General features: G+C 45.9%; 1 protein-coding gene across 1 annotated transcript in view; it reads right to left on the minus strand.

Moving 5' to 3' along the window:
- Positions 1-10,903: 10,903 nt before the first annotated feature.
- Positions 10,904-25,841, minus strand: part of XXYLT1 (xyloside xylosyltransferase 1) — a 165,106-nt gene continuing 150,168 nt past the window's right edge. The window contains exon 4 of the mRNA XM_075571121.1: positions 10,904-14,051. Coding sequence (XP_075427236.1) covers positions 13,655-14,051 — 397 coding nt within the window. The 3' untranslated portion in view covers positions 10,904-13,654. The remainder of the gene's footprint in view (positions 14,052-25,841) is intronic.

Consider the following 25,841-nt stretch of genomic DNA (forward strand, 5'->3'; position numbering starts at 1 on the left):
CTGGCCACTATGAAACACGTTGAGGCAATGTGTGTGGCTAGCGTGAGCATGCGCCTGCTCGGCGCTTAGCTACTTGCGGAGCAAGCAAATTTGAATTTGACTTCCAAAGCACGTCATGTGAGCTACGTGATGTCATGGCCGCGCCCTCCGAATCGCCCCTACTCCCCCCCCCCGCGCGCACACACACACACACACACACCTAGCCGGCCACAAATCTCCAGGCCGAGCAGGGAGCGTGACGTTACTACTCACTCCCTGTCTGGCTGCAGCCTTAGCTTCAGAGCAGGGCTTTAAAAGGCAGGAAGTTGCTCCCTGTCAGTGCTACCTGTTCCAGAACCTGCAGAGACAGGTCAAGAGGCTGTGAGGACTGGCCAGAAGTGTGTACCTGGGAGCTGCAGGACCCTGCAGCCATGAACCTGGTTAGCCACGAGGAAGTCACGCTGCCCAGAGGATGTGTCTGGCATAGTCTAACCATCAACAGCCAAGTAACATCACTAAGGGGGATATTACTCTGACAAACCCCACTGACATTGCAAATGCATTCAATGATTACTTTGTGGGGTGTGCCACTAACTTATTAGCGAAACGCAGCCCAAACCACAAACCTGAATCTCATCCTGGGAGTATCCCTACAGTCCCACCCCCTCCCAACACTGCCCACAATTTTCAATTTCTCCCAGTATCCGAAGAGGAGATTACACAAGCGCTCCTCAAACTAAAACTAAGCAGCCAATGCGGACCTGACTTACTACAATCTAGGTTCCTAAAACTTGGTGCCCCAGCCATTGCCAAACCAATTGCTTCCATAGTCAACTCTATCCTGTCTGCAGGCCATATCCCTAAGACCTGGAAAACTGCCAGAGTTGTCCCAATCTTGAAAAGTGGGGACAAAAACACTGTCTCAAACTACAGGCCAATCTCCCTTCTCCCAATTCTATCCAAAGTCATGGAAAAATGTGTCCACTCCCAATTAAGCGATTACTATAACAAGACAAATTTCACTAGCCAATTCCAATCTGGCTTTCGCCCCAAACACTCCACCGTAACTACCCTGCTAAAAGTTTGCAATGAAATCCAGTGTGAAATGGAACAGGGTCAACTCACTGGTGCAGTATTCCTAGATTTTTCAAAGGCTTTTGACACAGTTGATCATGTTATCCTGCTTAACAAACTCCAGTGCTCTGGAATAGGGAAGCATGCTTTAAACTGGTTTCAGTCCTACCTATCAGGAAGATCCCAACATGTGTCCATCTCAGGCTCTAACTCCAACCCCCTGGATATCACCTGTGGTGTCCCGCAAGGCTCTGTTCTGGGGCCCCTACTCTTCTCAGTGTTCATCAATGATCTCCCCACAGCTTGTCAGGAAGCCTCAATACACATGTATGCAGATGACACAATCCTATATGCACACAGCCATAGCCTCTCTGACCTTCAACACATACTTCAGTCTGACATTTTGAAACTCGAAAACTGGATTTGCCAAAACAAACTGTTTTTAAACACTGACAAGACTATAACAATGGTATTTGGGACCAAGACTAAATTTTTAAAGCTTCCAGCGACTGAGCTCCACATTAGAACCAACGCTAACACCACCCTAACCCCTGTCACTAGTTTTAAATACCTGGGCATATGGCTTGACTCCCACTTAACATTCGGGATGCGCATTGATACCCTGACAACCAAGACCTATGCCAAACTAGGGGTACTTTACAGGAACAAATCCTCCCTAAGTCTCCTGGTCAGAAAGCGTATCACACAGCAGATGCTAATGCCAATTATTGACTATGGAGACATAGTATATGGCTCGGCACCACAAACCCACCTTAGCAAACTTGACACCCTCTACAATTCAATTTGTCGTTTTGTTCTCCAATGCAACTACAACACACATCACTGCGAAATGCTCAAAGAACTAGATTAGTCATCACTAGAGTCTAGGCGCAAAGTTCATCTTTCCTGTCTTGCCTTCAAATACTTTCTGGGCAAGCTACCCACCTATCTGAACAAGCTCCTTCTCTTACCGTGCACCCCAAAACTGGAACAACCTACCGGAGACTCTCACATCCACCACCAGTTTAAGTTCTTTCAAATCTAAGGCTGTCTCACATTTTAATCTGGTCTGTAACTGTTTCATACGCCCATAATATACATCTTCTCTAACTGTGCACGCAATGTCTTGTATATAATGTATACCCTGTTCATTTATGTAACTGTATTTGTAACCATGTATTATTTGTTTTACTCTGTGCCCAGGACATACTTGAAAATGAGAGGTAACTCTCAATGTATTACTTCCTGGTAAAATATTTTATAAATAAATGTATTGTATATAATGTATACCCTGTTCATTTATGTAACTGTATTTGTAACCATGTATTATTTGTCATATTAACTGTGCCCAGGACATACTTGAAAACGAGAGGTAACTCTCAATGTATTACTTCCTGGTAAAATATTTTATAAATAAATGTATTGTATATAATGTATACCCTGTTCATTTATGTAACTGTATTTGTAACCATGTATTATTTGTCATATTAACTGTGCCCAGGACATACTTGAAAACGAGAGGTAACACTCTCAATGTATTACTTCCTGGTAAAACATTTTTATAAATAAATAAAAATAGGAGATGGACTTTCCTCAGGAGCCTAAAGTAAGTATAATTTAGTCTGATTTTGTTACACTGCCCGTGATTCAGCTATCCCTGAGTATTGTTTAACCGGTAAGCGGGGTAGCTGTTCAGGATAGTTAGGGGTAAGATGGTACTGTGTAGTTATTGCTCAGTGCAGAGCTAAGCATTTATTTTTATTGTTGCTTTGTTTTATGTCTTTAAAGTATGTATGTATGTGTTTCCGTACAAATAAAACGTTGGGTTTAGGGTTTGTGTGGGGGAGTAAATAAGACACTTCTCTTACTGACACAGAGCTGTGTCTGTAACATTATACCGTACTTCTAGAGGTAAAACTCAGCAGGGTTGTTCAATTAGCCTCAGTATTAGTTTCTTTAGCTCAGTGCTGATGGAGACAAATACTATCCAGTGTATTTTTTGATTTAGCAGCCGTGCCAGAGGCCCGCCATGTATCGCACAGTAATTCATCATGTTAATGGTTAATCTTATTAAGTTAGAATTTAGTAAGATGAACCTGGAAACATACCAATGTTTAATAGAAAAATGAACTTGTTAGAATACACATTCCCAGCATGAATTCTGTGTCATCAGAATAACATGTCTTGGATATCTCTGGGTTACTGGGTTTATACTAACCCACTGGCAATTAAGCAAGCCACTCCTATCAGTTTAATTGGGTTTGGGATGGACTGCCCCTTTAAAACCTCATACAGAGGAGCCTAATTAGTATGCACTTGGGAGAGCTTCCTGAGGCAGGGAGAAGATCAGATAGCAGAGGACACAACACAATACCAGAAAGGCCTTCCAGGTGCAGGATTTGTTCCTGTTCTGGGAACACTGACATTGTGTACATCAATGAAATGCACTGACAACACGGGCTCATAAACTGGGTCAGTGGGAGATCATGGGGAAGGGGTGATATGCTGGGGTCAGCAGGAGATCACAGGGAAAGGGGGATAAGATGGGGTCAGTGGGAGATCACAGGGAGTGGGTGATACGCTGGGGTCAGCGCGAAATCACGGGAGGGTGTGATACATTGGGGTCAGTGGGAGATTACAAGGGGGGGATAAACTTGGGTCAGCGGGAGATTATGAGGGGGTGTGATACGCTGGGGTAAGCAGGAGATCAGAGGAAGGGGTGATAAGATGGGGTCAGCGGGAGATCGTGGGGAAGGGGTGATAAGCTGGGGTCAGCGGGAGATTACTGGAAGGGGGTGATACGCTGAGGTCAGCGGGAGATCACAAGGGGAGTGTTATGCTGGGGTCAGTGGGAGATCACAAGGGGGGATAAACTGGGGTCAGCGGGAGATTATGAGGGGGTGATACGCTGGGGTCAGCGGAGGTCACAGGGGGTGATACGCTGGAGTCAGCGGGAGATCACAGGGGGTGATACGCTGGGGTCAGCGGAGGTCACAGGGGGTGTGATATGCTAGGGTCAGTGGGAGATCATGGGGGGTGATATGCTGGGGTCAGCGGGAGGTCACAGGGGGTGATATGCTAGGGTCAGCGGGAGATCACGGAGGGTGATATGCTGGGGTCAGCGGGAGGTCACGGTGCAGATCCCAAATTTAGAAATGTATTGTCAGCTGCATGCACACCGATTAACCTCTTCTCTGCCATTATTAAGCAACATGTTTCAGGCCCCTCTGGCCATGAAGGGGTTATTTCTTCTACGCTTTTTCTATCAAGTGGTCATTACAAACTATCGTAAACCTCCCTTCTTTCTCTAGATATAACGAAGGCATAACATTGAAATTAGGAGCACACAGAAGTTGGGTTACCCTTTAATAATTCCCCTCAACAAACCCAAGTAGTTCTTTGATGTTTAACCTGTTCAGTGCTGGAACAATCTCCAGCACATTGAATAATCTGATGCCTATTCCATATGCACTAAACCATTTACTGCCAGATTGCAGGAAAGAGGTAACTGGTATGAAGCACCAATTTATTGACGAAGCAGTGAATATGGTATTGATTTTGTCTTCATCACTTGTACCATTTTAGACACAGTAATAGCCATAAAAATTCAGTGGTTTTTTTCTCTCCCTTTTTTCATTGTAAGGTCTATCTCACGTTACCACTCTACACCTTCCCATGTTGGTGTGCTCGGACTTTTGATAGCTGTGGATACTATATCAATTAATGTATCCATTCAAGCTCATTGTTATGTTCATTGACATATTCCGTTTTCAATATTCCGACTTCTGTTTGTACATTTGAGAATCGTTGATGTATATCTGCACTTATCCATTTCTACTATCGCACGTTTTTGTAGCAGCGCAACGCTTTTTTTCTACGCTACGCTTTTCTTTCTTGACTACCCTGATTTCCTTTAGGTGTATTTGTCTTCTTTGTTTGAGTGCAGAATACCATTATTTATGTAATTGTTATCTCTTTGGGGTTCAGGGGTCCCTGAAGTTTCCGTGCACCGATTCACTTTGATCTTACACTTCGCTTATTGGTGTTGCTGATTTCCCATTTGTTTTAATATGGAAAGCGATGACTCATTTGTCAGATTGTATTATTTCATAAGGTCTTTGGAGATAAATAATAAAAGGTAATTTACTGTAATCTAATAAAAAAAAGTCATACTTTGAAAATACTTTTTAGTCATCAGAAGGTTTTAGGGGAATCATTACAACCGACCAACACTTAAACTTCATTTTTTTCTAGTCACGAGTCAGTGGCGATCACCATGCAAAACGTATATAATTGACGGGATTTAGACGCAGCTCCGCACCGGCAAGAAATTTTATTCATCTGTATGAGTAGATGGGAACGTTTTGAATGAAATCAATAAAAGAATAATGATGGGATGGAGGCAATTGGAGGAAACAAAATAATCTTTCAAAGGAACCTTCCACTGTGCCTCAAGAGGAAAGTTTTCAACCCGTGTATTCTGTTGTGTGCAGGTGTGGATGTGACACAGTGTGGAGAGATGTATGATAGGTATTATTTGTTGGGACAGGAAAATGAATAAATGGTTTCAAAGCAAACAAGTCGGTGAGGTCACGCGGGTAAAGAAATGAAAATGGCAGTGGGACAGACCTATCGCAAGAAGGGCTAAAGTTGACACATACACAACTAAATGGATATAAACACAGCCAAATTACTTCCTTATCATTTGTATAACCTACATGTGTGGTGGCATCAAATGAAAAGAAAAAATATTAGGCACACACAGCAGACGGTAATTGATTTTTCATAAAATACTGGCACAAGACAGGAATAAGCAGACTGCAGTAATCCTCAGGGTAAGAGTAAATGGATATCTATATACTGTATGTGTTGCTAAGTGCAGAACGGTAAGGTGAGGAACGCGTACACGAATGTATATGGCATGAATTCCAGTCGACACATTTGTACGGCATTTGCATGGCCCAGGGGAGATAATCTGTGCTACAATGTGCTACAATGTGCCAGGACTGCCATTGAGGAGACCTCTGCCCTAGAAAGGCATTGCACTGTGTGTTCTTAGAGGTCAGCCCTGCCTGGAAACATTCCTCGTGTGTATACAGACATCTGCCCGAGGAGCACAGGAACTCCGTGAGCATAGGAAGACATTTCAGACATCAGCCCCTAGCTACAGCTGGGGCGGTGTAACGGTTATAACCGGTGAAACATCACGGTCATTAGGACAGTTTGCTCTTACGTGGCACTGAACCCGTGTGTTGCAGGCCCCTCTGGAAGCAAAGGGGTTGGCTCTATATACTCAGTTAGAGGATTGAAATTATGTACATGGACCCGGTTCTATGATGAGGAAGATAATCACTAAAGCATCGCTACTGTGTCAGGGGCGAGCAAACTTTTTATGCCGAGCCCCCCTTTTCATCCATGAAATTTCTCGGGCCCCCCCTGCCTGATGTAATCAAAATCACATGACGTCAGCGCACGTGAGCTGGTTCAGCCAATGAGGGCGAACCAGCTTCGCGTCCGCCACACGTCTACAATCTCCTGCACCCAAGTTAACCAATCGCTTGGGCTGCAGGCAGTATACTAGTATTGGATCACTGTTTATTTTATTGTTTGCTGGCATCTGGTAATATTTTTTTTCTGGCGCACAAAGGCAATCCATTTGAGGGGGCATTCTTCCACCTCTTTCCCACCTCCTTTCCCCCTATCCCCCCCTTACCCTCCCTTTTTTCCTTCTCCAATTTGCTATCCCCAGTGTCATCCACTCCTACCTACCAGTTTTAGGTATTATTTATTTATTCCCATTTTAAATGTTGCCCAGGGATCCCCATAACCAAACTCAAGGGGGGTACTGATGAATCTCCCCTGCTGATCAATACTCCCAAGTGACCCCCCCCCCGACCCAAAGAATAATCCTCAGGCCCCCAAAACTCATCCTTCTCCCAAGTCCCTCAATTCTGTTACCTCTGCCTAACCATCCCTCCGTTTAGCAGGGGGGGGGGGGTCTGTTTATCTCTTCCTGGTCCTTCTGGAGCTCCCTGGGGATAGGCGATCATGAGGCGGGGGCCTGCTCCGGCTCCTCCAGGTTCTGGAGGGCCCTGCTACCAGGGGGTGTGCAGCTCATTGGTCTGAAAGGGGAGCCACCTCCTCCCCCGCCAGAACTTCCCTCCGCTCTCCCCCAGCAGCAACAGACACGGCAAAGCGTGCAGCTACAGCTGGAACATCAATCACTCCACGGTGCCGGCCAGACCTGCAGCGCGTTTGATGTCACTGCGCTGGGGTGTGCTCCTCCCCTGGCCTCTTTGGAGCCATTTCTCTTCAACCGCCATACCTCCGCAGCCCCGCGCGCACCATGATGTTGGCCGCCAGCTAGGGTGACCAGATTTTCAAAAGTCAGCACAAATTACATCACTTAAAAATAAATATTATGATATTTGTCTAATAGCGTCCCCATTTATGCTGTATTATTACTCTCTCTCTCCCTGCCACATAAGGACCTCTCTCCCCTCTTCCACAGTCTCACTCTCCTCTCCCCCAGTCTCTCCCTCTCCCAGTGTTTCTCACTCCCTCTACAGTGTCTCTCTATCCCTCTCCTCAGTGTCCCTCCCTCCCCCCCACTCTCTCTCTCCCTCCCCCTTGTGTCTCTCTCTCTCCAGCCATTTTGTCTCTCCCTCCAGCTAGTGTCTTTCTCTCACCTCCCCCCAGTGTTTCTCTCCCTCTCCCCCAAGTGTCTCTCTCTCACCTCCCCCCCAGTGTCTTTCGCTCCCCCTCAACAGTGTCTCTCTCACCTCGCCCCATTATCTCTCACCTCCCCCCATTGTCTTTCTCTCTCACCTCCCCCCAAAGTCTTTCTCTCTCACCTCCCCCAGTGTCTCTCTCACCTTCCCCCAGTGTCTCTCTCACCTTCCCCCAGTGTCTCTCTCCCCCTCCCCCAATGTCTCCCACCTCTCCATGTCTCTCTTTCTCTCCCCCTCCCCCCAATGTCTCACTTTCTCTCCCCCTCCCCCCAATATCTCCCACCTCTCCATGTGTCTTTCTCTCTCCCTCCCCCAATATGTCTCCCACCTCTCCATGTTTCTTTCTCTCCCCCTCCCCCAATATGTCTCCCACCTATCCATGTCTCTCTTTGTCACACACACACACACACACACACACACACACACACACACACACACACACACACACACACACACACACTCTCTCACTCACCTCATCACGCTGCGTTCAGCAAAGCCTGTGTTGCATGACCTGTGCAGCACAGCGCCACCGAATGGCTGCAGGAGAAATTGCAGCTACCGGCTGCTTTTCTCTCTGCTTCTGGCAAAACCGCTCCCGCTGCCTGACCCCCCAGTTTGCGCACCGCTGCTGTGTGACTATGTGCTATGGTGCAATATTCCTAGATTTTGCAAAGGCTTTTGATACTGTTGATCGTGTTATCTTGTTTAACAAACTCCAGAGCTCTGGAATAGGGAAGCATGCTTTAAACTGGTTTCAGTCCTACCTATCAGGAAGATCCCAACATGTGTCCATCTCAGGCTCTAACTCCAACCCCCTGGATATCACCTGTGGTGTCCCGCAAAGCTCTGTTCTGGGGCCCCTACTCTTCTCAGTGTTCATTAATGATCTTCCCACAGCTTGTAAGGAAGCTTCAATACACATGTATGCAGATGACACAATCCTATATGCTCACAGCCCATGCCTCTCCGACCTTGAACACATACTTCAGTCTGACATTTTGGCTTAAATTGGATTTCCCCCCAAAACTGTTTTTAAACACTGACAAGACTGTAACAATGGTATTTGGGACCAAGGCTACACTTTTAAAGCTTCTAATGACTGAGCTCCAGATCAGAACCAATGCTAACACCACCCTAACTCCTGTTACTTGTTTTAAATACTTCAGTATATGGTTTGACTCTCATTTAACATTTGGGGTGCACATTGATACCCTGACATCCAAAGCCTATGCCAAACTAGGTGCACTTTATAGGACCACTAAGTCTGCTGGTCAGAAAGCGTATCGCACAGCAGATGCTAATGCCAATTATCGACGATACCGTTTTGTGGCTAACAAAATGCTGTTATTTGTGCGAGCTTCCGGCGGTGTTACAATGGATAAAGTAAAATAGGTTTTTACTTAAAAACAGTGCATCCTGGAATGTTATCTGTGACTGAAACCTATCCATCCCCCTGTGCAGTATGCGATTTATGACTTAAGGTGTTAAATGGTCCCTGAATGTTAGTGATGTAAGAGTGTGTGTACGTGTGTAAATATAAATTTATAAAGCGCCCAGTGTATACAGCGCTTTACAAAAAGGTGTGTGTGGAGTGGGAGTGTATAACAATGGTGTGGGTAGGTGTAGAAATATAAGAGGGCATTACTATTAATGTGTGTAGATACTATGTGGTCCCTATTGGTATATAGCTGTGTGTGCATTCATACAGCACAGTATGTATAGACATGGCCTTTAGCACTCATGGGAGAGAGTTCTCTTGTGTCAGGGTAGTAACTCATGAAGCTGCGGTCTCGGTTTAGGCTTTAGGTTAGGTTTATGTGGCATAATTGTGTGTGTGTGTGTGTGTGTGTGTGTGTGTATATATATATGTGTACCTCGAAAGCTCGCACAAATAAAAGCATTTCGTTAGCCACAGAACAGTATCATCTATTTATTTTTTGATTATTGAAGCTCGGCTAACATGGTACTGATACCTCTACACTCTGGCCATAAGATGAACGATCTGAGGGTTGCCATACTCAAAGGTAATCTTAAAACACCGAAAGAGAGACGGTTGCATGAATACAAATTTATGCAACTGTTCGGGACACTTAGCAGTGGCCTAAACAGAGATCGAAATTTTATGAGTCATTACTGACACAAGTGAACTCTCTTCCCATGAGCGCTATAGGCCATGTCTGTACATACTGTGCTATATGTATGCACACACAGCTGTCTCTCACACATACTTATACTCCTTGTTTTTCCATCCCTATACACCAATAGGGACCACATAGTATCCACACACACTTTTAGTTGTGCTACTAACTCTCACATTTCCACACCCACCCACACCATTTATATCCACTCCCACTCCACACACACCTTTTGTAAAGCACTGTATATACTGTGGACTCTCCATTCATTTTTATTCACAGTGATACACATACACACTCTTTCATCACTTGCTTTCAGGAACCTTTTGACACCTCCAGCCATAAAACACATCCACACACGGGGAGGGACCAGCACAGATAACATTCCAATAGACACTGTTTATAGTATAGCTTTTGCTTGCTTCATTCATTGTAACATCGCCGGAAGAAGAGATCAGTGTATCTCGAAAGCTCGCACAAATAAAAGCATTTCGTTAGCCACAGAACGGTATCATCTATTTATTTTTTGATTATTGAAGCTCGGCTAACACGGTACTGATACCTCTACATATATATACATACATACATCACACACACACGGTGTGATCACACAGAAAATAATTCCCCCACATAATTATCCCCAACAAACATACTTGGTTGCAGCACTGTTATGGTCTGTCGGCGCTCCTAGCAATTGAGGTGCAGGCAGACTGGGGCTTGCGCGGCACACACTTGCGGCAAGCACTTTCCCGCAGAGCGCCGAAAAGCAGGGGAAGGCACTGAAGGCTCAATGGAGGAAGCACCTCCAGAAATGAACCGCAAGGACCGGCCAGAAGAACCGCATGCGTCTCACGAGCTGCAGGTTGCCGACCCCTGGTTAGGGGATTGGAACTGTGCGGACGTGCACATGACTGCCCAATACACCATTTTATTTTCATAAGGAGAGTGGCAAATCGCTTCTGCTGCTTTACATACATTGCTAACAGAAAAAGCACGTTTCATGCCGCTGGCCATGCATATACAACGTTTAGCATTGCATATATTTACCAAATACAGAATTCATTCTACTGCTGTTTAACCCTTTGATGGCAAATGTGCCAGCAATCCAGTGCTCGGAGAGCAAAGGGGTTAATGCATCATTATTTTTAAATATTAATGAAACTGTTAGAGTCTGAGAAGATGGAGAGTTCTGCATCTCTAACCCAGCACTAAAAATTGCAATCTGCCATTACTGATTTATAGGCACGAAACCAGGCCACAAAGAGTTTACCATCAATACACGAAGCCCAGAGACCTTGTGAGAAAAATGGGCTTGCTCAAGGTCACAGCGACCTTGTTCTTCCAGTTCCTCTATCATTCGTCCTCTCTGTAAGCAACCAACAAATATAACAAAGAGATATATCTAATAGTATGTATAATGGAAGTAAGTCACATTCTCGGTCACAACACTCTGAATACAATATATGTGACATACACAACATGAGAGAATGACAAGGGTTTCCCAAGATACATTTATTGGTCATGCTTTCATACACAGCATTATATAAAGTGGCCAACTCACTCACAAACATTGGTTGCAAAAGCATTGCTGTAATGATCCCTCATTCCTGAATGTAATAAAAATGCCTCTTTTATATATTTGCGACCGTATGAAAAGTTTATGCAATATTGAGAGAGTAGGGGAAGAAACAGGGATTTTTACAAGAGATGCTTTTAGTGGTAGTAATAGCTGCGCCGTCTTTAAAGCTCATTTGGAGTTTCCCTATTGGTCTAACAACCCTTTTAAAACAGCTACAATATTAATCGACAAATCACTTTATGAAAGAGCGGCACTATTTGGCATTTATAAATACCATATACTGCGTAAAAAAATGCATTAAGTGGGAGGCTTCTTATACATTGCTTAATGTGCTCCAAGAAATGGGTGGGAGACCAATCTCTCTCCACATGTTAATAGGAATACGCCTGCTCTACTTTCTAACTCCATTTCTGTTTTAATGCTTTTTAAAAAAAATGTATTAACTGAACGCAGAAGCAGCGTCGCTGCGTCGCACCAGGCTAATTATGTCCTGCACAATTTGTTTGATAGCAATTGGAAACACTGCTGGGAGGCGGCGCCTTGTCAGCTGTAATATATATGCTGGCCAGTGGAATAGCTGCCAAATATTCAGAGCCGAGGGCACCGAATGTACGTGTGTAAAGAATCATGAGATGCTCAGATCTGTCTGAACCAATGGGGCACGAGCGCTGATTGAACAACCAAGTGGCCTTTACGTTCCATAACTGCAGCTGTGAATTCTGAGAGCGCAACTAGTAACAATCAGTGTTTTACCTGCAGTGTTCTCGCGCGCTCTTCAGAACTTAGAAGATAAAAAATATATTTCTTAAAAAGTCCTTTGCAGTTCTGTTAGACGTAAATTGCACGCTGGCGTGTTTGCAGTTGTGATTATTTCACAGCTGTTGTGTCATCATATTAAAAAACAATAAAATAAAAAAAAGGAAACTAAAGAAGCCGCACCAGGTATGAGATGTAATCATACAAGTCCCTGACATGTAATGCGACAATGAATGCCGGACGCCTGCATTATCTGTCCCAATATCTTGTAGACTTCCTCACAAATGATAGAATTTGTTATTATAACCTATTTAGAATATCTGCCCACCTCACAATGTTGCACAATACAGGTAACTAGGGGACCTCTTTCTTATTATCTCAGTTTGTCTTATCATATATATACTTTTGTCATATACTGTTACTGTCCTCCCTCCTACATTGTACTGCACTGTGGAATATGTCATTGCCATACAGATAAAAGATAATAATTGTACTTTCCGCAATCAGACATTAATCCCCAATATAAAAAGGTATAAACTGTATAGAATATTAAAAAAAGGAATCGGTGTACAAGGAAAGAATGTGCGTTAATGCCACAGATACACTCAGCTATTTATATTGGATTTAAATCAAAAAACGAAAGCACTCAAATGTAGAACATCCCTTGCCTCTATTTGTACCAATTTTAATTAATGTTTGGTCATGGATTTTCAAATTTATATAATAAAAAACAACAACTCCAAAAGGCACAAAAGCAAATTGCTCAGAACATGTAATACATACAAATTTGGTCTAGCAGGGGGTTTACACCTGAGGTGGGGACACTGCAGACAGCGATACAAACAACGTCAGGAATCTTTAAGAGGCCTTGCAAAAATAAACTTAACACAAATATTCTCTAAACCCTAAAACCCGCTGACAGAGATGGGATTGGCCTGAATAAGGAAACTGGGCAATTTCTTAAAAAAAAGAATAATTTTGTAACCTTTCCACAGATGTGTATGTTTTACTAATGTTCACGTACACAACCTGCATGAGCCCTCAGTAGCCTCCTCACTTACTGCTGCTCCTGTACGTTTAGAAAAGAGCTATATTTTTTTCACTACAAAAAATAGAAATAAATGTAAAAGGAGAAAGCCGAGAAAAGAACAAAGTATGAAGACAATAAAGGAATGTGAAGCCCACCAAACATAGCTATAGCCCTTCAGCGCCATTCTGCCATGTGTCCTTAAACCATCATAACCAATCCATGTCAGCTGGTGACCTGCATCCACAGGAGACAGCGAAAGGGTAAAGATGGGAGCATCGGACGGTAGCCTTGTTTCCAAAATGCTTTGTACAGTATAGCAAAAATAAAGACCCCGACCGTTCCCCATATCGTTAGGGAAGGTGACAAAGTCCTATTCCTCCGGGATCGGAGTGTTACAGTTTCCGTGAATTATTTTTATATGGCCCTCACATTTGTAGTATAAATCAAAAACGTCACTGTAGCCGTGATCTTTCCACCATGTGCACAGCTGCCGGTTCCACCCACAATCCAAAACATAGAACAACTCTGGATGTTCCATCCCAATCATGGAGAAGAAGTCCTGGTCCCCTAGGTGGCCTTTGAAGTGGTATTTCTCTGTGAGCTGGCGCACAGCATTGGGTTCCAGCAGCTGGTTGTAAAGTTTGGACTGGCGCATGGCTTCCAGGTTCAGAAGCATCACTCCACTGTTGAATCCGGGGATGCCGTCCGGGGGAGGGTCACCAACTTTGCTGTTTGGGTTCTCTCGACGGTACTGCCAGAAAGTATGTCTAGTGGGAAATAGAAGGGGAGGGAAACTGGTTACAACAATGTCATACATCTACCTGTCCAGTTTAGGAATTACTGGTTAAAGAAAAGGTTAACCGGCATTAATGGGGAGAGGAGAAATTCTACCAAGTAAAAGACACGTGCTTGTAACAATCTGCTACGGACATTTAAAGCGGCAACTGCCATCGCGGCATTGTGGCCATTTGGAAAACTCTTGATCATTTAGTTGCGGTGTGTTTTATAATGCAAACAGCAAAGACAAACACAGGGACATCAACAACGAAAAACACCTAAACCCCCTCAGGGAATGTTTGCAAATTGTTTAATAATAGATTATGATGAGCTGATGCGTTAACACCATGGCCTGAGACACAGACTCCGGCTGCCAAAGGGGTTAAATTACACATTTTCTGATCATGTATCTTTGTTTTAAAATCTGCATTGGCAGAAGTATGTAATATGTGTTTTACGAACAGGTTGTACAGTCATTATTTCTATGCACCATCTGAGTTACGTAGCCATGGTGGTGATCTGGAAAGTAAAGACATACTGTCAGGGAGATGGATGTATGTTAGTTTCTTGGATTAATTGCGGAGATCAGTATTTATAAAACCTGCTGAGTCCTACAGACCTACTTTTCTAAATTTCTTCGTTTATAAAATCTTCGAGACAAAAAAGGAAACGCATCAGACGTTTCCTGGTGGAAGAAGCACCGTCCCGAGAGAGTCCAGCAAAGCTTTTCAGAGAAGTGGTTAAATGCATCATGTTTACACAGTCTACCGGAGACTCTCACAGCCGCCACCAGTCTAAGTTCTTTCTAAACTAAGGCTGTCTCACATTTTAATCTGGTCTGTAACTGTTCCATACGCCTATAACATACAGTATATTATCTTTAACTGTTCATGCAATGTCATTAAATATAATGTATAACCATGTATTATTGTTATAACTGTGCCCCAGACACACCTAAATACGAGAGGTAACTCTCAATGTATTACTTCCTAGTAAAACATTCAATAACATAGAGCAACTCCTCATTACCCTAAAATTAAAATGTAATTTTTTTTAAGTGAATCTTTCCTTTGGTCACAGCAATGTAACATCATAGAGAAGCCCGATTCTATTTGGCATAATCTATTTTCACAATAGGTTTTTCAAAGACCTCAAGAATAATTGATTTTCTCTATTTTAGATTTTCATGCAGAAGAATGAAATAGTCAAAGAGTAACAGAAATGTTTTTAGCACCGTGTATGGGCATTTTTTCAGAAATGTAGCAATGTAGTTGAAGAAGAAATAACATTTATATTCAAGCTATTGTTTTCTAAAATATTTATTTAAGAATTTATATGTATTTTTAAAAGTTTGATCCAGTTTGGGTTCTTTTTAGTATTTTACATAGTTACATACTGTAGTTACATAGTAGATGAGGTTGAAAAAAGACATGCGTCCATCAAGTTCAACCTATGCTAAATTTAGACGACAGATACTTTATCCTATATCCGAACTTACAGTATATTGATCCAGAGGAAGGCAAACAAAAAACCCCAGTGTTATATCATCCAAACGGGAAAAATAAATTCCTTCCTAACTCCATCAATTGGCAAATACCTTTCCTTTCTAAAAAGATGTCCAACTTTTTTTTTAAACATATCTATTGTATCTGTCATCACAGTCTTCATGGGTAATGAATTCCACATGTTAACTGCCCTTGCGGTAAAGAACCCTTTCCTTTGTTGCTGGTGAAATCTCCTTTCCTCCAACTTTAAGGGATGACCCTGTATCCTTTGTACTGCCCTTGGTATGAATAGTTCTTTTGAAAGTTCCTTGTACTGTCCCCGAATATATTTGTATATAGTTATCATATCCCCTCTTAGACGCCTCTTTTCTAATGTAAACAATTCTAATTTCGCTAACCTCTCCTCATAAATCAGATTATCCATCCCCTTTATTAATTTGGTGGCTCTTCTCTGCACTTTCTCTAGTTCCATAATGTCTTTTCTAAGGATTGGTGCCCAAAATTGTGCTCCATATTCAAGGTGTGGTCTTACTAATGCTTTGTAAAGGGGCATCATTATGTTTACTTCCTTTCCATCCATTGCCCGTTTAATGCAAGATTTAAAACCAGAGACAGAACATAAAACACAGAGAGAACAGTGCTAAATCCAAAAACATAAATACACAGTACAGTGCCTGAATATATATATATATATATATATATATATATATATATATATATATATATATATATATATATATATATATATATATATATCTTTTGAATAAAATGGTCTTTTAGTTTAACTCTTTGGCCAAAGTGTTGTAAGCCTTTGAGCCCCTCCAAGGCAAACCACATCTCAAGGGTCCTAACACTAATATAAATTCTTAATAACCTGTACATTACCAGGAAGAATGATTTATAATAAATATGTCAAAATTAGTTGCATAGTACGAAGTCTGATTGAAGCTCTTATTAACCTGTATAATACCAGGAAAAGCACTCTGTATTAGATTTGTCGCAATCAAACTGCATGCAAATTCCCATGAGTGTGGAAGGTGGAATGGAGTAAGCTTTAACCATTTAAAAGTGGAGGGGGTGAGCTTCAAACTAGGGAAGGAGGCTCCACCCTCCAAATCTTTGGGCACTAGTGCAAAGCCTGCTGTCTACCAGCACTCCTAAATCCTTCTCCATCAAGAATTCCCCTAATTTATCCAACTTTAATTTGTATGTCGCCTATTTATTCTTGTTTCCCAAATGCATAACCTTACATTTATCTGTATTAAACCTCATCTGCCATTTATCTGCCCAAGTTTCCAGTCTCTCCAAGTCCTTCTTAAGAGAAATTACATCCTGCTCTGATTCTATTACCTTACACAATTTAGTATCATCAGCAAAGATGGAGACTTTGCTCTCGATCCCAACCTCAAGGTCATTAATAAACAAGTTAAAAAGTTTAGAGTAAAATTAATCCAAAATATTATTCAGATGGTCACTGAGGATGGCCACCATTATATATTTTTCAACAATATGCAGTGTTCTGTTTATTAGCACGTTGCATGTATTATGATAAGAGCGTAAGGCCACATAAATGGGATTTAACACTCGTTTGGGTTTCTTAACCTGTAACTGAGCTTTATGATTACCTTGCAGTATCATGGCACTAGATCGCAGACCTCCTTGGCAAAGTTGGAATTAAGTACGTACAGTATTAGCACCTCTCCTTTGTATCTTATAGCACATATTAGCACCCCTCCTTTGTATCTTATAGCACATATTAACACCCCTCCTTTGTATCTTAAAGCACAATACTTCCAAATATCGTACACATCATTCATGTGGTAGCACAGTGAGCGTTTGCTTTTTACTTTAGTTTATGAAAATCCTTTTATTAATCGTTTCTTGGTTTGTGGTTACCTGCCTCCATCTTCCAATGCACTTTTGTCGTTTGTTGTTAAAATGGTATCACTAATGTGTGTGAATACCTGCACAGGTGAACTGACCTTTAACCTGAAACCCTGGGGAAACGGGTAATGGTGGTTAGGAAGTAGATTTAGAGAACAGCTGGAATGTCCCACTAAACAAATGCCAGACCGCACATCTGCCCCCACTCTGCAAACCAATGTACTCTGCCATAAGTAATATATGCTGAATAGTAATAACGCATGTGGAGTTATTCAGTTACTAAGCACTGGATCCCTGAGAACTGCCCTTTTCTGCTCGCACACCCCTCTGGATCCCTGAGAACTGCCCTTTTCTGCTCGCACACCCCTCTGGATCCCTGAGAACTGCCCTTTTCTGCTCGCACACCCCTCTTGTTCCTGACATACTTATCAGTTTAGGTCATTCTGTCTCGTCCCGGGAAAACAAAATAGTAATCCGGCTGCAGAGGCCTTCCTGACAGGAGGCCCTGATTGGGGTGCGGGACAGGCCAGGTGTGAGTGGGGGGGGTGTGAGAGAGAGGAGGGGGTGTGAGAGAGAGGGAGGAGTGAGAGAGAGAGAGAGGGGGAGTGTGTGAGAGAGAGGGGGAGTGTGTGTGAGAGAGGGGGGAGTGTGTGTGAGAGAGGGGGGAGTGAGAGAGAGGGGGGAGTGAGAAAGAGAGGGGGGAGTGTGTGAGAGAGAGGGGGGAGTGTGTGTGTGAGAGAGGGGGGAGTGTGTGAGAGAGAGGGGGGAGTGAGAGGGAGGGGGGAGTGAGAGAGAGGAGGGAGTGTGTGAGAGAGGAGGGAGTGTGTGAGAGAGAGGAGGGGAGTGTGTGAGAGAGGGGGGAGTGTGTGAGAGAGGGGGGAGTGTGAGAGAGAGGGGGAGTGTGTGAGAGAGAGGGGGGAGTGTGTGTGAGAGAGGGGGGAGTGTGTGAGAGAGAGGGGGAGTGAGAGGGAGGGGTGAGTGAGAGGGAGGGGGGAGTGAGAGAGAGGAGGGAGTGTGTGAGAGACAGGGGGTGTGTGAGAGAGGAGGGAGTGTGTGAGAGAGAGGGGGTGTGTGAGAGAGGGGGGAGTGTGAAAGAGAGGGGGGAGTGTGAAAGAGAGGGGGGGTGAAAGAGAGGGGGTGAAAGAGAGGGGGAGTGTGAAAGAGAGGGGGGAGTGAGAGAGAGAGGGGGGTGTGTGAGAGAGAGGAGGTGTGAGAGAGAGGGGGTGAGAGAGAGGAGGGGGAGTGTGAGAGAGAGGGGGAGTGTGAGAGAGAGGGGGAGTGTGCGAGAGGGGGGGTGTGAGAGAGGGGACAGAGAGAGGGGATGGGGAACTGTGGGAGAGAGAGAGGAGGGGGAGTGTGTGAGAGAGAGGGGGGAGTGTGAGAGAGGGGGGAGTCTGAGAGAGAAGGGGGAGGTGGAGAGAAAGGGAGAAAGAAGGGACTCGCAGAACTGCCGACATGGGGGCTGCAACTTTTTAACTGCACATATAAAATCAACAGTCGGGTTATTCAAGGTAAACCGTTAAAAGCCAAGTTTGTACAAATCAAAACTTGCAGAATATGTTTCAAGAAAGTTTTAAAGCATCTTCCAAAAGCTGGACAGCAATTCAGTAACAATCAAAGAAAGGAAATGAAGGCTTTGTAAAAAACCCATTATACAGCTCAGAACAGTGCAGGGAAGCAAACACGTATCCCCACCCAGGGAAGCAAACACGTATCCCCACCCAGGGAAGCAAACACGTATCCCCACCCAGGGAAGCAAACACGTATCCACACCCAGGAAAGCAAACACGTATCCCCACCCAGGGAAGCAAACACGTATCCCCACCCAGGGAAGCAAACACGTATCCACACCCAGGGAAGCAAACACGTATCCCCACCCAGGGAAGCAAACACGTATCCACACCCAGGGAAGCAAACACGTATCCCCACCCAGGGAAGCAAACACGTATCCCGATCCAGGGAAGCAAACACGTATCCCGATCCAGGGAAGCAAACACGTATCCACACCCAGGAAAGCAAACACGTATCCCCACCCAGGGAAGCAAACACGTATCCCGACCCAGGGCAGCAAACACGTATCCCGATCCAGGGAAGCAAACATGTATCCCGATCCAGGGAAGCAAACATGTATCCCGACCCAGGGAAGCAAACACGTATACCGACCCAGGGAAGCAAACACGTATCCCGACCCAGGGAAGCAAACACGTATCCCGACCCAGGGAAGCAAACATGTATCCCGATCCAGGGAAGCAAACATGTATCCCGATCCAGGGCAGCAAACACGTATCCCGATCCAGGGAAGCAAACACGTATCCCGACCCAGGGAAGCAAACACGTATACCGACCCAGGGAAGCAAACACGTATCCCGACCCAGGGAAGCAAACACGTATCCCGACCCAGGGAAGCAAACACGTATCCCGACCCAGGGAAGCAAACACGTATCCCGACCCAGGGAAGCAAACACGTATCCCGACCCAGGGCAGCAAACACGTATCCCGATCCAGGGAAGCAAACACGTATCCCCACCCAGGGAAGCAAACACGTATCCACACCCAGGGAAGCAAACACGTATCCCGACCCAGGGAAGCAAACACGTATACCGACCCAGGAAAGCAAACACGTATCCCGACCCAGGGAAGCAAACACGTATCCCGACCCAGGGAAGCAAACACGTATACTGACCGAGGGAAGCAAACACGTATCCCGACCCAGGAAAGCAAACACGTATCCCGACCCAGGGAAGCAAACACGTATCCCGACCCAGGGAAGCAAACACGTATCCCGACTCAGGGAAGCAAACACGTATCCCGACCCAGGGAAGCAAACACGTATCCCGACCCAGGGCAGCAAACACGTATCCCCACCCAGGGAAGCAAACACGTATCCCGACCCAGGGAAGCAAACACGTATACCGACCCAGGGAAGCAAACACGTATCCCGATCCAGGGAAGCAAACACGTATCCCCACCCAGGGAAGCAAACACGTATCCACACCCAGGGAAGCAAACACGTATCCCGATCCAGGGAAGCAAACACGTATCCCCACCCAGGGAAGCAAACACGTATCCACACCCAGGGAAGCAAACACGTATCCCCACCCAGGGAAGCAAACACGTATCCCCACCCAGGGAAGCAAACACGTATACCGACCCAGGGAAGCAAACACGTATCCACACCCAGGGAAGCAAACACGTATCCCGATCCAGGGAAGCAAACACGTATCCACACCCAGGAAAGCAAACACGTATCCCGACCCAGGGAAGCAAACATGTATCCCGACCCAGGGAAGCAAACACGTATCCCGACCCAGGTAAGCAAACACGTATCCCCACCCAGGGAAGCAAACACGTATCCCCACCCAGGGAAGCAAACACGTATCCCGACCCAGGGCAGCAAACACGTATCCCGACCCAGGGAAGCAAACACGTATCCCGACCCAGGGAAGCAAACACGTATCCCGACCCAGGGCAGCAAACACGTATCCCGATCCAGGGAAGCAAACATGTATCCCGACCCAGGGAAGCAAACACGTATACCGACCCAGGGAAGCAAACACGTATCCTGACCCAGGGAAGCAAACACGTATCCCGACCCAGGGAAGCAAACACGTATCCCGACCCAGGGAAGCAAACACGTATCCCGACCCAGGGAAGCAAACACGTATCCCGACCCAGGGAAGCAAACACGTATCCCGACCCAGGGAAGCAAACACGTATCCCGACCCAGGGCAGCAAACACGTATACCGACCCAGGGAAGCAAACACGTATCCCGATCCAGGGAAGCAAACACGTATCCCGATCCAGGGAAGCAAACACGTATCCCGACCCAGGGAAGCAAACACGTATCCCGACCCAGGGAAGCAAACACGTATCCCGACCCAGGGAAGCAAACACGTATCCCGACCCAGGAAAGCAAACACATATCCCGACCCAGGGAAGCAAACACGTATCCCGACCCAGGGAAGCAAACATGTATCCCGACCCAGGGAAGCAAACACGTATACTGACCGAGGGAAGCAAACACGTATCCCGACCCAGGAAAGCAAACACATATCCCGACCCAGGGAAGCAAACACGTATCCCGACCCAGGGCAGCAAACACGTATCCCCACCCAGGGAAGCAAACACGTATCCCGACCCAGGGCAGCAAACACGTATCCCCACCCAGGGAAGCAAACACGTATCCCGACTCAGGGAAGCAAACACGTATCCCGACCCAGGGAAGCAAACACGTATCCCGACCCAGGGAAGCAAACACGTATCCCGACCCAGGGAAGCAAACACGTATCCCGACCCAGGGAAGCAAACACGTATACCGACCCAGGGAAGCAAACACGTATCCCGACCCAGGGAAGCAAACACGTATCCCGATCCAGGGAAGCAAACACGTATCCCGATCCAGGGAAGCAAACACGTATCCCCACCCAGGGAATCAAACACGTATCCCGATCCAGGGAAGCAAACACGTATCCCCACCCAGGGAAGCAAACACGTATCCCGACCCAGGGAAGCAAACACGTATCCCGACCCAGGGAAGCAAACACGTATACCGACCCAGGGTAGCAAACACGTATCCCGACCCAGGGAAGCAAACACGTATCCCGACCCAGGGAAGCAAACACGTATCCCGACCCAGGGAAGCAAACACGTATCCCGACCCAGGGCAGCAAACACGTATCCCGACCCAGGGAAGCAAACACGTATCCCGACCCAGGGAAGCAAACACGTATCCCGACCCAGGGAAGCAAACACGTATCCCGACCCAGGGAAGCAAACACGTATCCCGACCCAGGGCAGCAAACACGTATCCCGACCCAGGGAAGCAAACATGTATCCCGACCCAGGGAAGCAAACATGTATCCCGATCCAGGGAAGCAAACACGTATCCCGACCCAGGGAAGCAAACATGTATCCCGACCCAGGGAAGCAAACACGTATCCCGACCCAGGGAAGCAAACACGTATCCCGACCCAGGGAAGCAAACATGTATCCCGACCCAGGGAAGCAAACACGTATCCCGATCCAGGGAAGCAAACACGTATCCCGACCCAGGGAAGCAAACACGTATCCCGACCCAGGGAAGCAAACACGTATCCCGACCCAGGGAAGCAAACACGTATCCCGATCCAGGGAAGCAAACACGTATCCCGATCCAGGGAAGCAAACACGTATCCCCACCCAGGGAATCAAACACGTATCCCGATCCAGGGAAGCAAACACGTATCCCCACCCAGGGAAGCAAACACGTATCCCGACCCAGGGAAGCAAACACGTATCCCGACCCAGGGAAGCAAACACGTATACCGACCCAGGGTAGCAAACACGTATCCCGACCCAGGGAAGCAAACACGTATCCCGACCCAGGGAAGCAAACACGTATCCCGACCCAGGGAAGCAAACACGTATCCCGACCCAGGGAAGCAAACACGTATACCGACCCAGGGTAGCAAACACGTATCCCGACCCAGGGAAGCAAACACGTATACCGACCCAGGGAAGCAAACACGTATCCCGACCCAGGGAAGCAAACACGTATCCCGACCCAGGGAAGCAAACACGTATCCCGACCCAGGGAAGCAAACATGTATCCCGACCCAGGGAAGCAAACATGTATCCCGATCCAGGGAAGCAAACACGTATCCCGACCCAGGGAAGCAAACACGTATCCCGACCCAGGGAAGCAAACACGTATCCCGACCCAGGGAAGCAAACACGTATCCCGACCCAGGGAAGCAAACACGTATCCCGACCCAGGGAAGCAAACACGTATCCCGACCCAGGGAAGCAAACACGTATCCCGACCCAGGGAAGCAAACATGTATCCCGACCCAGGGAAGCAAACACGTATCCCGACCCAGGGAAGCAAACACGTATCCCGACCCAGGGAAGCAAACACGTTGGCTTGAGCGACTTGTTCCAATAAATGACACGAGAAGCAATCAGCCAGCATACTTATTGAAAATACATTCCTCTAACATGACACTGGGTATTAAGATGACAAGTCGCATGTTTAATGATTGCCAATAATTATGTTATACAGAAAAAAACGCTTGTAATTGGGATTTTAGAGATTAGCGCAGGATAAAGGCTGATTTCTAAGAAATAATAGCATTGAAAAGCAGCAAAGAATAGGTTAGAACGTTTATTCAGCAGCTGGAGAAACTGGAGGAACAAAATCTTCCAATCTCTTGTAGGATGAAAATAAAAAGAAGTAGGATGCATTTGCAATGATGTAGTATGTTCAAGTGCTACTATTTCCCCAAAGCATTCATTCTTTAATGTCTTCTATGCAAAATATACAATACGGGTTCTTTGTTTTGCTTAGGGGGGGGAAACAATTGGCTTGCCTGCACCCTGCAGGATATTTATCTTAGTTTACTTTTTCCAAAGCTCTTACTACTTGGAGAAAAAACAAAGCTTTAGTATTAAAATCGGCAGACCTTTCTGCAATGAGGATTCTCGGAGATGCACCAACTGATTTCCCGTGGGGTGTCACAAAAATGGCAATAGAATTTCAGAACTGTTTAACGCACATTCAATGTGATAAGAAGGCTCAAAGAATATATTCTGGATTTCTGTTCTCCGAGAAGAAGTGTTCAGAGTTTGGAATGTGCTCTTTCTATAAATGTGCTATATCAAGCTGCATTTTAGCCTCCTTGCCCAATTAAAATCAGTGCTGTACTCACCGCTCTGCAGCCAGACGAGCATGCAATGCCTTGATGTAAAGCCTAACAGGTTAGATTAAGAAAGACATGTCAGGTCCGGTTTGTGCAGAGTGGATTTGAAAGGAGGACGTTTGGTTCAGTTGGTATAACTTCTAATACACGTCCACAGAGATACAAGGACAAATAGAATGATGGTAACATTTTTATAGATCAAACGACATGACTGCAAGATACAGATGTATAAGCAGTGTCTGTTCAGCGCATGTGGAACAAGGTCAGCGCATGTGGAACAAGGTCAGCGCATGTGAAACAAGGTCAGCGCATGTGAAACAAGGTCAGCGCATGTGGAACAAGGTCAGTGCATGTGGAACAAGGTCAGTGCATGTGGAACAAGGTCAGCGCATGTGGAACAAGGTCAGCGCATGTGGAACAAGGTCAGTGCATGTGGAACAAGGTCAGCGCATGTGGAACAAGGTCAGCGCATGTGGAACAAGGTCAGCGCATGTGAAACAAGGTCAGCGCATGTGGAACAAGGTCAGCGCATGTGGAACAAGGTCAGCGCATGTGAAACAAGGTCAGCGCATGTGAAACAAGGTCAGCGCATGTGGAACAAGGTCAGCGCATGTGGAACAAGGTCAGCGCATGTGAAACAAGGTCAGCGCATGTGGAACAAGGTCAGCGCATGTGAAACAAGGTCAGCGCATGTGAAACAAGGTCAGCACATGTGGAACAAGGTCAGCACATGTGGAACAAGGTCAGCGCATGTGAAACAAGTTCAGCGCATGTGGAACAAGGTCAGCGCATGTGGAACAAGGTCAGCGCATGTGAAACAAGGTCAGCGCATGTGAAACAAGGTCAGCACATGTGGAACAAGGTCAGCACATGTGGAACAAGGTCAGCGCATGTGAAACAAGGTCAGCACATGTGGAACAAGGTCAGCGCATGTGGAACAAGGTCAGCGCATGTGGAACAAGGTCAGCGCATGTGGAACAAGGTCAGCACATGTGAAATAAGGTCAGCGCATGTGAAACAAGGTCAGCGCATGTGAAACAAGGTCAGCACATGTGGAACAAGGTCAGCGCATGTGGAACAAGGTCAGCGCATGTGGAACAAGGTCAGCGCATGTGAAACAAGGTCAGCGCATGTGAAACAAGGTCAGCGCATGTGGAACAAGGTCAGCGCATGTGAAACAAGGTCAGCGCATGTGAAACAAGGTCAGCACATGTGGAACAATGTCAGCGCATGTGGAACAAGGTCAGCGCATGTGAAACAAGGTCAGCGCATGTGAAATAAGGTCAGCGCATGTGAAACAAGGTCAGCGCATGTGAAACAAGGTCAGCGCATGTGAAACAAGGTCAGCGCATGTGGAACAAGGTCAGCGCATGTGAAACAAGGTCAGCGCATGTGAAACAAGGTCAGCGCATGTGGAACAAGGTCAGCGCATGTGGAACAAGGTCAGCGCACTTCAAACGGACACACAGAACATTGTCTAATAAACTGGAACATCCTGGCACATATTTCCCTCAAAAACAGAGAGCGAGAGAACAAACTATATGAGGGGAATTTTAAAACAGGAGCCCTGGCTTAATTTCAGTGTTAACTATTTGGCAACTGGAGGTCCCTGCTCAGAATATAACATCCAACCAGGGTCACAGACTGCTTCCCCGTGCCCCGGAGAAGGAAGAGGGGAGGGGGGGCGGCGTTGGTACTGACAAGTAGTGCAGC

Source organism: Ascaphus truei, chromosome 14 (genome assembly GCF_040206685.1).
Source record: "Ascaphus truei isolate aAscTru1 chromosome 14, aAscTru1.hap1, whole genome shotgun sequence".
In the NCBI taxonomy this organism is placed as follows: Eukaryota; Metazoa; Chordata; class Amphibia; order Anura; family Ascaphidae; genus Ascaphus; species Ascaphus truei.